Genomic DNA, 12526 nt, shown 5'->3' with positions numbered 1-12526 from the left:
GGCCAGTTTAGTATTGTAGTAGTCTTTTTCAAAAACTGCTTTTGACGTACTTTGAAAATAATAAGTTTTGGAGTATAAATGGTAAGTGTTTAGTAAGTTATGTTTTTGTAAATGCTGTGAGTGAAAAAAGCTGCATCATATCTTTTGGTAAATTTTAATATAAATCTGCTGTATTTTTTTGTGATAACTAAAATGGGCCTGAGAAAAACAGTCCAAAGTACATACGAACCCAAATTAAATCAGGCCCATCCGACATGAACAAGGTTTATGGGTTTGCAAATTTACCTGGTCGGATGCCGTACAAAATGTCAAACAAAGTGCCAAACCACAACATATCATGTCAAATATCGAAACACGTGCGACCCGCACGTGTAGGCACACAATCCCATCCAGTTGTGCTCACGGCCATTCCTCTCTTTCCTCCCCACTTCGCAGTTCAACTTTTACTTTCCATATTCCCAATTTTACCCCTATTCCTCTTTAACCCGTCCTCTTGGTGGAGCCGTTGAAGCGAAGAAAGGAACACACGGAACAGACACACACAAGCGAGAAAACTCGAGACTTTCACAGACCCGGCGCCATCCCGATCCCTCGCTCCGGCGACTCAGAAATGACGGCCACCGTCGCCGAGAGGGCCGAGCTCGCCAAGCTCTGCAGCTCACGTGACTGGTCCAAGGCCATCCGAGTCCTCGACTCCCTCCTCTCCCAGTCCTCTTCCATCCAAGATATCTGGTCCGCCGCTCTCTCCATATCTCTCTCACTCGCTCGTCCGATTTCTACCGATCTTCAATTTAGTAATCGAATTGTGTTCTGATCGATTTTGTGTGGCTGTGAATGTTGGTGGATTGCAGCAACAGAGCTTTCTGTTACAGCCAATTGGAGCTCCACAAGCACGTGATTAAGGACTGCGATAGGGCGCTTCAGCTGGATCCCGCGCTTCTTCAAGCTTACATCCTCAAAGGTTTTCCTCCGATCATTTTCCTCGAATTCGAGCTCTTATTTGACTTGGAATGTTTATATCGTTTTTTTTTTTTAACTTAGGATTATTAGAGTAACTAGCTGATGATTATAGCTTAACTGTGCAACTGTTTAGTTACTCGTAATTAGAGATTCCGGATGGAATTTATGTAGTCTTAATTTGAATTTTAGTTGTATGGAATATGTGATTAAGTGAGTGGTTAGTTGATGCAGAGTGAAAAGTTCATAGAATTTGTACGCAAGATATTAAGGCATCACAATTGCATTGTTTAGATGACTTGTGGTGTTGATTGTGGCGGTCCTTGTATATAGATTTTTTTTCTTTTTTTGTTAATCTAAAAGTTACTTCAAAATGCTTTAATGAATGGTCTGTGGGAAATTGGAACTTGGATTTTATGTATTTTTATAGTTGGTTATTCAAATAATTAGGAGCTTACTCCCCGTCATTGTATACAAAAATACATTTAATAGAAAGTATTGAATTATATATATGTATGTATGTATGTATGTATATGTATGTACACGCTCATGCTCTCTCCGAAACAGCACATTTATAATTGACCTAAAATTTCATTATGTTAGAATCATATGGCTCTTTACATGCATAATTGTGCACTCACAGTGTGCACTTAGTTGATGCTTTTTTTTATTCGACATGAAGTACTCTTGGGTCTCAGGCATTTTGTGATCTTAGACTTGGTTTTTGTTGTCTAGGTCGTGCGTTTTCTGCTTTGGGAAGGAAAGAGGATGCTCTTTTGGTTTGGGAGCAAGGCTATGAACATGCCTTCCGTCAGTCTGCAGATCTGAAGCAGTTGCTAGAACTGGAAGGGCTTTTAACAATTGCAAAGAAGGACAAAAGTAATGGATATGAAAACCAAGCAAAAGACTCAACATCATCTAACCTTTCATCCGAAGCAAGATCGCATGTTAATGGGAAATCTAGTGAAACTTATAAGAATGACAATAAATTAAGTGGTGAATCAGAATTATGCAGTGAATCAACGGTTAACTCCGAGGTCCATAGAAAGTCTAATGGTAATTTTGTTGCATCGAATGGGATTGGTGATAAAGCCGGAGGAAGTAAGAAGTTTGATAGCCAAATGAATGGGAATCATGATAAATTAAGTTCTGAATCATGCAATGACTTAAGTGATACATGCAGTAAATTACCTATGATTTGTAGCAAGTCAAGTGATTTAATAGAAACTCCTCCCACACCCCCTAAACTAAGTAGTAAATCTGATATACGTGATGAAATTGGCGAGGAGTCCAAGAAAAATAAAAAGTTCTCTGTTGCTAGACTTTCAAAGACCAAGTCAATAAGTGTGGATTTTCGACTGTCAAGAGGTATAGCAGAGGTATGTTATAATGTTTTATTTGGTAACGGTTTTTCTGTTTGAGCACAGTTAACGTTTATGTTGAAGTTCCAGTGGTTTAAACCTTATATTCTGTGTAACATATAGTATAACTCTTTTACAGGTTAATGAAGGGAAGTATGCTCATGCCATATCAATATTTGACCAGGTAAAGCTTCACTCCATGCGAGTCATCCTGAACATTTTCTGGCAATTTCAGTTTGCCTTCCCATCTATACTTTTCCTTGCTTTTCTTTGACTTCCATTTGTATTCTTTTCCCTTCTTCTTTTTTGGTGTGCGGATAGGGAACAACAGGGCTAGAGGGTCATTGTTTTATGGGCCAATTAGCAAGTTTTATGAACATTTGCATTTTTGTAAATTATATGCACAGATATTGAAAGAGGATCCTAACTATCCAGAGGCACTAATAGGGAGAGGGACAGCCTATGCTTTCCAACGGGAACTTGAGGCTGCGATAGCTGATTTTACAAAGGTATTTGACTAAGTAATATCTGACAGAAGAATAAAAACAGTTTGGTTTCACATGCAAGTGGTTGATCTGATTGTGTTGTTCAGGCCATGGAATCAAATCCATCAGCTTGTGAGGCATGGAAACGGAGAGGGCAAGCACGAGCTGCCATGGGAGAATTTGTTGAGGTGTTTATGCTACCTTAGTCTTTCCATGTAACCGTATTGTCTTTGAATTTAACTAATGAATATTTTGGTCGTGGTTGTACACTGTTCCTTCAACTTAATTATTGGTAAAATAATAGAATAATATCTAGTTTTTTGTTAAGACAAGAACTGCCATGCATATTTCATGTACTGTTCCCTCATAATTCCAGGCCATTGAAGATTTGTCCAAGGCATTAGAGTTTGAACCAAATTCAGCTGACATTTTGCACGAAAGGGGTAACTAGCTCAAACCCCCATATCTTTTCATTAATCATCATATCTTAGGACTCAGTTTCAAATGCTCTAATATAATGCCTTCATCTTTTATATGAACAAAATGACATTGTATTACAGGAATTTCAGTATTTCGTTTTGACTTTTTTGGTGCATTAAGGGCTGTTTAGATGTTAAAAATGATGCAGGCAAACAATTTTCTAGAGACATTGATAGTCTATTAACTGACAAGCTTGATATTGAAGATTGTGAGGTCTTCAGTTATATTAAATGATAATTTATATGCAAGTGATAGAGACTATTGCATGATAACCTCAATACTATGACACAATAGCCAATAGAACTGCACATATTGGGAAATCTATTCACTGTATTTTTATTAGTAGCCAAAAAGAACGAATTTTTTTATAGACAGATAATGACAGTAGCATTGTAATTTTGCAGGAATTGCCAACTTCAAGTTCAAGGACTTCTACACTGCTGTTGAAGATCTATCTGCGTGCGTGAAACTTGACAAGGATAATACATCTGCATACACATATTTGGTGAGTCTTCCAAGATTCAGTTTCCTGTTGATTCTGTTGTCTAGTGATTGTTCATGCTGTTTACCCTGGAATATATCTTGTACTATTGAGTCTTGACTAAATTGTAATTGGCTTCCCTAGGGTTTGGCATTGTCTTCTGTCGGTGAATATAAAAAAGCTGAGGAGGCACATTTGAAAGCAATTCAACTGGATCAGAATTTTCTTGAGGCATGGGTGCAGCTAACCCAGGTATCCATGAGAAATTTCTTTGTTTACCAAGGCCAAATGCATTTCCATCAAGGTTTGAGAAAGCTTTGTGCCTAGTTCATTTCATTGGTTATCCTCAATTCCAATGGCATCATTCATAGTGAAAAGCAGAATCTCATGGAATCAATATGGGACAATGTCTCTATGACGAAATAGTATTCATAATAAACTAGAATCTAAAGAATAGGCTCATAACTGATGCTTTGTAGCAGTTTATTAGTTCACTCCTAATTACTTATAGAGTCAATAGGATTTGCCATTTTGGTTGATACAAATCAAACAGTTAGAACTTATAACAAATATTGTTTTTCTGTCATGTCGGTTATTCCAGTTCTATCAAGATATGGCAAACCCAGCCAAGGCTTTGGAATGTCTGCAGAAAGCTCTACAAATTGATGGAAGGTGAGCATTTTTCTGTCTGAACTAAGCCATCCATGTTTGTAATTTTTATGTTGATCTTCAGGTGCCTGGTGCTAACACTGGAGATATATTTTTTTTTTTTTTCTGGTCTAAATCTGATAGGTTTGCCAAAGCATATCATTTGCGTGGACTACTGCTCCATGGGATGGGAGAACACAGGTGCGTTCTACCAAATCATATATTTGGATTCAGTGGTTGACTGATGTAACCATTAACCATATTACTCCTAACACGTTTGCATGATCTTCTGAAGAATAAATGATTTTTGGATATCACCTGTGTTTTTTATCATGTTTAGATTTAGTAATTTGTGATCATCAATTGCAAGGATGATGTGTTTTTTGTGATACAACAATCCACTTAAGCACTGATCATATATAGATTTAGTAATTTGTGATCCTCAGTTGCAAGAACGATATTTTTTTTTTTTTTTGGGATACAACAATCCAATTAGGCACTACAATAGTCCACATGCACAATAGCCTTCATTTATTTATTTCTTTTTTTTGTGGTGGAGTGCTATACTCTTGGTTTTCTAGTCTCCATACATATTGGGTCTAGTTAGTATTATATTAAGGATGATGACATTTGACCATATTAATAGATGAAAAAGTTGCTAATGTCGCTTGGAGATGCCTGACTGAATTTGTGGTATCATGTTAGTGAAATGCAGCATGGTGCTATGTTTGAAATAGTCTCTGTAATTTATTGCTGAATTCTATCCTGCAGCAAGGCTATTAAGGATTTGTCAACTGGGTTGAGCATTGAGAGTGCCAATATTGAGTGCTTGTATTTGCGGGCATCCTGCTACCATGCCCTTGGAGAATATGGACATGCGGTATTAGAAGTTATTTTTTTGGTTTGTTGGGTTTGGAATATCAGCTACATATTTTTCATATTTCAGTTATATATTGGTCACAGGTCAAGGACTACGATGCTGTGCTTGATTTGGAGCTAGACTCGATGGAGAAGTTTGTGTTGCAATGCCTTGCTTTTTATCAGGTTTAATTTATCTGGAGTAATATGCCTAGTTCTTGGCGTGCAGTTCCATGTTCTAGCATATGTCTTTAATAAACCTTTGACACTTTGCTCCATCCCGCATTTTATTTGATTTTGTCAAATATATTGAATGAAACATTAGTATCCCTTTCATGAGTGAAAACTTATGCATGACAAATCACGAGTACATCACACAAGGGGAACTGATGAATGACAATGTCCTTATTTGAACTCAAACTATTCATTGCTTATATGTTAAAACGCTTAACATTGTTATTTTGTTTTGTTTTCAGAAAGAGATTGCTCTATACACAGCATCAAAAATCAACAGTGAATTTTACTGGTTTAATATTGATGGAGATATTGATTCACTTTTCAAGGTATTCTCTCTTGAGAATTTATATTCGATCTTGATTCTCACTTTTCAAGGTATCATTCAGCAAGTGCATGCCTCTCAAATCAGAAACTTAACATTGTTTGGCACAGTTACACCTGAATAAATGCATATTGACATACTGTAAATAATTACACAAAAGGCATCAAGTATAAAATGACGTCTGAGAAATATAAAATTTACACAGGAAGCGATTCCCTTATCTAGTCTTTTAGCTGACAAATTGTGAAATTGAAGCTGAAATATGAAACTTTCAAGATGTAATATTTTCCACTTCAAAGAGGCGAAAAATAACCATGCTAAAGTTATTAAATTATTACTTCAAAAAGGGAACTCTATCTGTAACTTTAACGGCATGTTTGGATTAGGGACTTTAAAGTAACATGGATCTTGGGCTATATTTGGTAGGATGCACTGCAACAATTAGATAAGAGGAAGAAAATAACTAGGTGCAATACATTTAAGAAAACTTTGAATTTTGAAATGACACACCTTTCAGGTGTCATTTGGAAGTCCTTTGTTTAGTCTCTTTGTGATGTGCTAGAAGAAGCTTGGTAGTGCTTGAATAGTGCATTGGTAGTCTTCTTGTCGTGATTTTTAACAATTTAGCCTTAAGTTTCTTGGAACTTTAAAGTCCCTCATCCAAACACACTTTAATAGTCATGGTTTTCAAAGAGGACCCTAAAACTTCTTTTTCTTTTAGCTATAAAATGCAACCATGTTTTCCGAAATAGAGGGTTAAACACAGCCTCTTACAAATCAACATGCAAATGGAACATTAACCAATTTCTCCAAATTCTCCTACGTTGTGTTTATTATGTGTTGAATATCAAATATTCAGGAGTACTGGTGCAAGAGATTGCACCCCAAGAATGTATGCGAAAAGGTCTATCGACAACCTCCCCTGCGTGAATCTTTGAAGAAGGGCAAGGTTCGAAAGCAAGAATTTTCAGTTACAAAGCAGAAGGCTGCTCTTCTGCAAGCTGCGGATTCAATTGGAAGGAAAATCCAATATGATAGTCCTGGCTTCTTACCGAATCGACGTCAGGTGATTTGGATAACTTTGAAGTTCTCTACAATTGTTGTGGCTTCTTAATTGTATTTCTGTCCTGTTTTTCCATTTTCTCTAGTTTCAACTTTTTATCATTTCAAGTAAATGTATTACCTGAGGAATAGTTACACCTCTATTTTTCCCACTAAAATTCAACAATCTGGATCAGTTAGATTCAATTGAAGCTGCAGATGTTGCAATGCATTCAAGCCTCATAATCTTTCACCTATCTCATACTTAGATGAAAATGGTATATCATCTGTTAAAAAGTTGCTCAGTTGAAAGATTTGCAAAACATTTCACCAGAGGTGCACATCAAGAACGGTTCCACTATTAAATGAAGCATCTTTTACGTGGTCCGTTTATCCGCCTCATTGTCCCAAACAAAAATTGATGAATGAAAGTGCTCATGGTTTTGTTGGGTAATTTGAGACTTTACTTTTGTACTGAGCCAATTTAAAGACAAGAATTAACTTTTCTGGTCCAAACAAGTTTTAAAAAAGGAGCTAATATCTGTACTTGACTGTAAAATCTGTTAATTTTGACCTATTGTGGTGGTGTAGACAAGTTAAACTTAAATTCTGCATTTTCCATATTTTTTTAAAGAAGAAACAAGTAAGCTTTTTCCGCATTGTATTTTTTGTTACTTTTTTATTTTCGTTCGGGTTGTTATTATTACGTCGTTGCTTTTGGCATTCTTCTGTTGACTCATTTTGAGCATTCAACTCTGCATGCATAGAATTTAATGTATTTCATTGTTTGTCTAGTTTTCCTTGCCATGAAGTCTTCGAATTAACCAACCAATAATTTTATTACGTTTCTCATATTCTATGTCTACCAGCATCGTATGGCAGGATTGGCTGCTATTGAGGTTGCTCAAAGGGTTTCAAAAGCATGGCGTTCCTTCCAAGCAGAATGGAAATTTTCTAATAATAAAAGCATCTCAAAGTCTGGTAAGCGAGGCCGGAGAAGGGAAAGAGTTAATTTGCCCAGCCAGAACAGAGGTGGTGCTGGTTGTAGTACGAGTAGCTCTTCGGAGACCTCAACTTCATATGGAATTACAGAAGCTATTTCATCTGCACGGTCAATGATGTCATGGCATGAGGTTTATTCAATAGCTGTTAAATGGCGGCAGATTTCTGAGCCATGCGATCCTGTTGTGTGGATTAACAAGCTAAGGTATTCCATCTGATTTCCATTTTAATGATTAAATAAGATGGTCAAATATTCTTCTATGTCGTCTTCTAATGTGAACCTGGATTTCTACACAACTCAGTGAAGAGTTTAATGCTGGATTTGGATCTCATACACCATTGATCCTAGGACAAGCAAAAGTTGTTCGCTACTTCCCAAATTTTGAAAGGTGAAGGTCTATAATGGTTCCATTTAGTATTGAACTGTTCAAACAATTGCCTTTCCTCGATTGCTCATCACTTGTCAATGTGGCAGAACATTAAATGTCGCCAAGGCTATTATGAAGGAAAGATCTTATGTGTATAGTAAGGTCGATAACCTTATTGATTTATCCAGGGATGGGAAATTGCAAGATGTGAGTTCACCAATGTTATATTTATACTCTTGAAAATCTTATGTTATGACTTGGAAGACTACTCTTATCAAATTCATATATGATATTGTCACTTTTAATATGTAATTTCTGTTTGCTTTTCTTTTTCATGTTTAACCCTCATTTAAGAATAATTTCTTTAATATGTAAATAGTTGTTCACTAGTATGGTTATATCCATGCAGATTATGCAAGCAAAATCTTGCGCTGACTTATACAGAGTAGTCGGTGAGGACTTCTGGTTGTCTACTTGGTGCGATAGTACTGCCTTTGAGGGGTAAGATTACATATTGTTAAAATTGATGTCCTTACATTTTAATTCCATGTCACGCCTAATTTCTGACTGGCTACTTATTTCAGGAGGCAACTTGAAGGAACGAGGATTACCCTAGTAAAAATGTAGTCTTTTGCTCCTTGGCTTGCAACTTTCTCTTTTATTTTTTCCACCTTATTTACTTATTTTCGTTTTTCAATTTCTGGATGTATCAAATGTCTATTCCAGGGGGGAGAACAAATATGAATTTGCAATCAGAACACCTTGTACGCCTTCAAGGTGGGATGAATTTGATGCAGAAATGGCGAAGGCATGGGAAGTATGTTACCCTACACCCTTCTATGCAAGCCAATAAATTTAATTGTATTTCTGTCCCTTCTTTTGTTTAATAGATATGGGTAATCTAACATGCTAAATCCCTTAAGTTGTTTCTGGGTATCCTTGATATGAGCAATACATTTGTATGGGAAGAACAGATATCACACTGTGAGATATGAGAAGTGCATCTTACCATCCCCTATCCCTAGTTTTGTATGTATAGCATCTCCGGAGCATTGTGTTGGCCAGTGAAATGCTCGTACAAGATCTTGCATAGAGTATATCTGAATTTGATCTAGCTAATCCTACATCCAACCTGTAACGTAGCCTGACTCATGAAACAAAATGTGCTTTGAAGTGTTATACTTCTCTCACTTCTGCAAACTTTGTGAACACTCATTTTTCATATTGCTCAAAACTGATACCTTCCCAGAGTTATTACTTCTTGGATTATGCAAGACTCATAATCCTAGTAATAGCGCATTCCTGATGATATACTTTTTTCATTCCAGACTGCTAACACTACATAAATTAATATATAAACAGAATATTGTACCCGAGATATACCTTACAATTAGCCACCATATATCCTGCTTAAGCAGAACCTTAAGATGCAATCCCACATTTACTTTTTCACTTCAAAGCAGAATCTTTTGGATAGACTGGAGCTTTGGGCTGGTGCCAATGAGCAGAATTTTTTAGCTACAGATGCTAAAATATTTGTTTATATTGTTGTTTGCCCTTCACTCAGTGTATCAACAATCCTTGTTGGTGCAATCCTTGATGGTGTTTTTCTTTATTTATTTCAAATTGTTTGGCTGAATGAATAGCTAATGTTCATGTCTCGACTATATGTCCGCAGGCTATATGCAACGCTTATTGCGGTGAAAATTATGGATCTAATGAATTCGTCGTGCTTGAAAAAGTGAGAGATGCAATTTTAAGGATGACATATTACTGGTATATCATTTGACCTTGATGCATACATATGGCATGTGTCTTTCTGAAATTATATAGTTCTAAATAAAGAGTACATCCATACGTAATTGTCTCAGGTACAATTTTATGCCTCTTTCAAGAGGCTCTGCTGCTGTGGGGTTTGTTGTTATGCTCGGATTATTTCTTGCTGCTAATATGGAATTCATAGGAAATATCCCACAAGGTTTACAGGTAGATTGGGAAGCCATTCTGAACTCTGATCCAGACTCGTTTGTTTATTCGATGAAGACTTGGCTATATCCATGTCTGAAGGCAACAACATCCTGGAAAGATCATCCCGATGTGCAATCAACTCTCGCCACAACCGGTTCAGTTGTTGCTGCTCTGAGCACTTATGATGACTGAGTTTCTGAAAGTTCTGAAGAGGTGAGTTCACTGCATCAGTAGATCTAATGAGAATATAGTATACATGTCTGATTGCTCAAAACTAGGGCTCGTCTGGTGTCTAGGATTGAAGTGGATTTTACAACCGTCACAACCCCCACTAGATTCAAGGTACGTTGAAGGAAGAAATGAACAAATTGTGGCCAAATTGAAGGTGGAAAATGGATTACTTCTTACGGAAACTCACCCCTTCCACTCCCTCCCAAATTGGCGGGATTGTAAGGGATAAGTTTCCGTCATGTCTAATCCCCTAAAAATGTAAATACCATTCACCTATAACCTTCAGTAATCAATATACCTTAAGAGTTTACAAGCTACCCAATCCAATTCAATCCAAGGCACTGAACGAGGCCTAATTTTTTGCACATACTACGTAGTCTTTAGATATTGGACATCCAGGTATCCAAATGAAGCTCCCACATGTAATATACGCATCATTCGATACGATGTCGTGACCACGTGAATTTGACTTTATTGCAGCAAAATGTTTTAAGCGGGAAGATTGTTTGCCTTGTTCTTCGGAGAGCAACAGAGTCAATTTGAGGCAAGATTTCTGCAAATCTTACACCGGCTTATATCATTGTAACGTGTATGCTTGCTATACGTTTATTTGATTTGTTGTACAGATCCCTAGGATAATAAGGTTGTAATTTTTATTTTCGTTGCCCCGGCATTTGTTTTTATTTATCACAATAAATTTGCTTTGCAGTTCTAATTCACAATAAATAGTTGTCATGATATACATATTTATTTTACCATCTTTTCTCCTTTTGGGACCTTGTCGTTGTTGACCGCATTTCCCTCTCTAGTGTTTCCTTTCTTCTTTTTCCTTAGTTCTTTCTTTAAGTGAGAGATCTTAAGTTCGATTCCTGTCAAAAACGAATTCGAATCACATTATTGTTGGTCTATTGTGAGGTTAAGCTTATTTTATCACCCTTAGTGTAGATAATATTGTTTGCTCAAAAAAATAAATAAATACGTCTTACACCATCGAGGATTCGAAGTTAGAGTCAAAAAGGGTCACGAGTTTCCAACTCTTGTCTAAAAGGGTCATGAGGTCTCATGAAAAAATGACTGATAGTGAAAAACGAAACACCTATAGGGTACCCTTTTTTTAGTAGAGATAGGGTATGCCGGGGTTTCATCTTTATTAAATAGATGTTACAAATAAATAGTAAGAATAGTATTTTTGATATCAAATTGATTTGGGAAATGCTCTCAAGTATGCACTGTTACGGTTGCGATGTTCTCAAATAACGCTATACCATAGCCATTAGCAAATAGTCCTTTATAACACTGTCGTATTGATATAATGTCGATATCATATAGTCCTATATAGTCTTTGAAATCAGTCGATTTGTTCCAAATAATTATCTTCTTTCTTGAATGGGGTTTTGTATGCCATGTGTAATTAAGAAAAATTTTATTTGGACTCATATAACCTTTTTTTATGCCCAACTTAAACTTTAAATGTGAATTATTATTTTTTTTTTCTTATTGCATAATTACATCAAATACAAATATAATTAACAATAAAACTAATATTTATCAATAAACCCACTCCCAAAAATTAAACCCTACCATCATATAATGTTTATCCTACCTTCATTTCAGTTTAAACCCTTTCTCTTATAGGAGGGAAAAAAAAAAAACAAAAAAAAGCTTTTTTTAGAGTGGAGAGGATGGGTTTTTTAGTTTCGCAATGTATATGGTGGCAAAAACTCCACTGCTAATTTGGTTCCTCAAAGGTTTAGGCAAATCTTATAATTCCATGTTCTCTCATCATTTCATGCAATTTGGTTTCCTCGAAGCTTTAGGCATATACTACTTGCCTCATCTCTTTCATGCATTCCTGGTAAATATTATAATTCCACGTTTCTACATATGGAGAAGTATACAAAGGAGTAGCGATGGCATTGAGTTGATGAGGATGGAGGCTAAAGGATTTTCATCCTTTTAACCTAATATTCTTTCAAATTCGACAAAAAAAAAAAAAAAAAAAAAAAAAAAAAAAAAAACTCTAATCCTCTTTCTGGATATATTTTTAATTAATTTGAAGTTTGTTTTAACTTTTTTGCCATTGTCAT

General features: G+C 36.1%; 1 protein-coding gene across 2 annotated transcripts; it reads left to right on the top strand.

Annotated features, from left to right (window-relative positions):
• The first annotated feature begins 453 nt into the window (after nt 1-453).
• Nucleotides 454-11181, top strand: LOC137747286 (suppressor of RPS4-RLD 1-like). Of its 2 annotated transcripts, XR_011069938.1 has the most exons (25): nt 454-732; nt 852-961; nt 1693-2336; nt 2458-2502; nt 2726-2827; nt 2911-2991; nt 3180-3246; nt 3688-3788; nt 3909-4016; nt 4366-4436; nt 4557-4613; nt 5184-5292; nt 5376-5456; nt 5747-5833; nt 6689-6895; nt 7740-8077; nt 8175-8261; nt 8348-8447; nt 8650-8741; nt 8825-8863; nt 8967-9057; nt 9919-10016; nt 10112-10421; nt 10505-10550; nt 10920-11181. XR_011069938.1 is itself a non-coding variant. In XM_068487372.1 (24 exons), the coding sequence occupies exons 1-23, from the start codon at nt 611-613 to the stop codon at nt 10398-10400; spliced, it is 3126 nt and encodes a 1041-aa protein (XP_068343473.1). In that variant the 5' UTR covers nt 455-610; the 3' UTR covers nt 10401-10421; nt 10920-11181. The 2 variants fall into 2 exon arrangements, 1 of the variants encoding a protein (XP_068343473.1); XM_068487372.1 differs by lacking the exon at nt 10505-10550 and having other exon boundaries at nt 455-732.
• Nucleotides 11182-12526: the final 1345 nt, after the last annotated feature.

Source organism: Pyrus communis, chromosome 10 (genome assembly GCF_963583255.1).
Source record: "Pyrus communis chromosome 10, drPyrComm1.1, whole genome shotgun sequence".
NCBI classification, from domain to species: Eukaryota; Viridiplantae; Streptophyta; class Magnoliopsida; order Rosales; family Rosaceae; genus Pyrus; species Pyrus communis.
The sequence above is the reverse complement of the archived record's forward strand: the minus strand, read 5'-3'. Positions and strand labels throughout refer to the sequence as shown.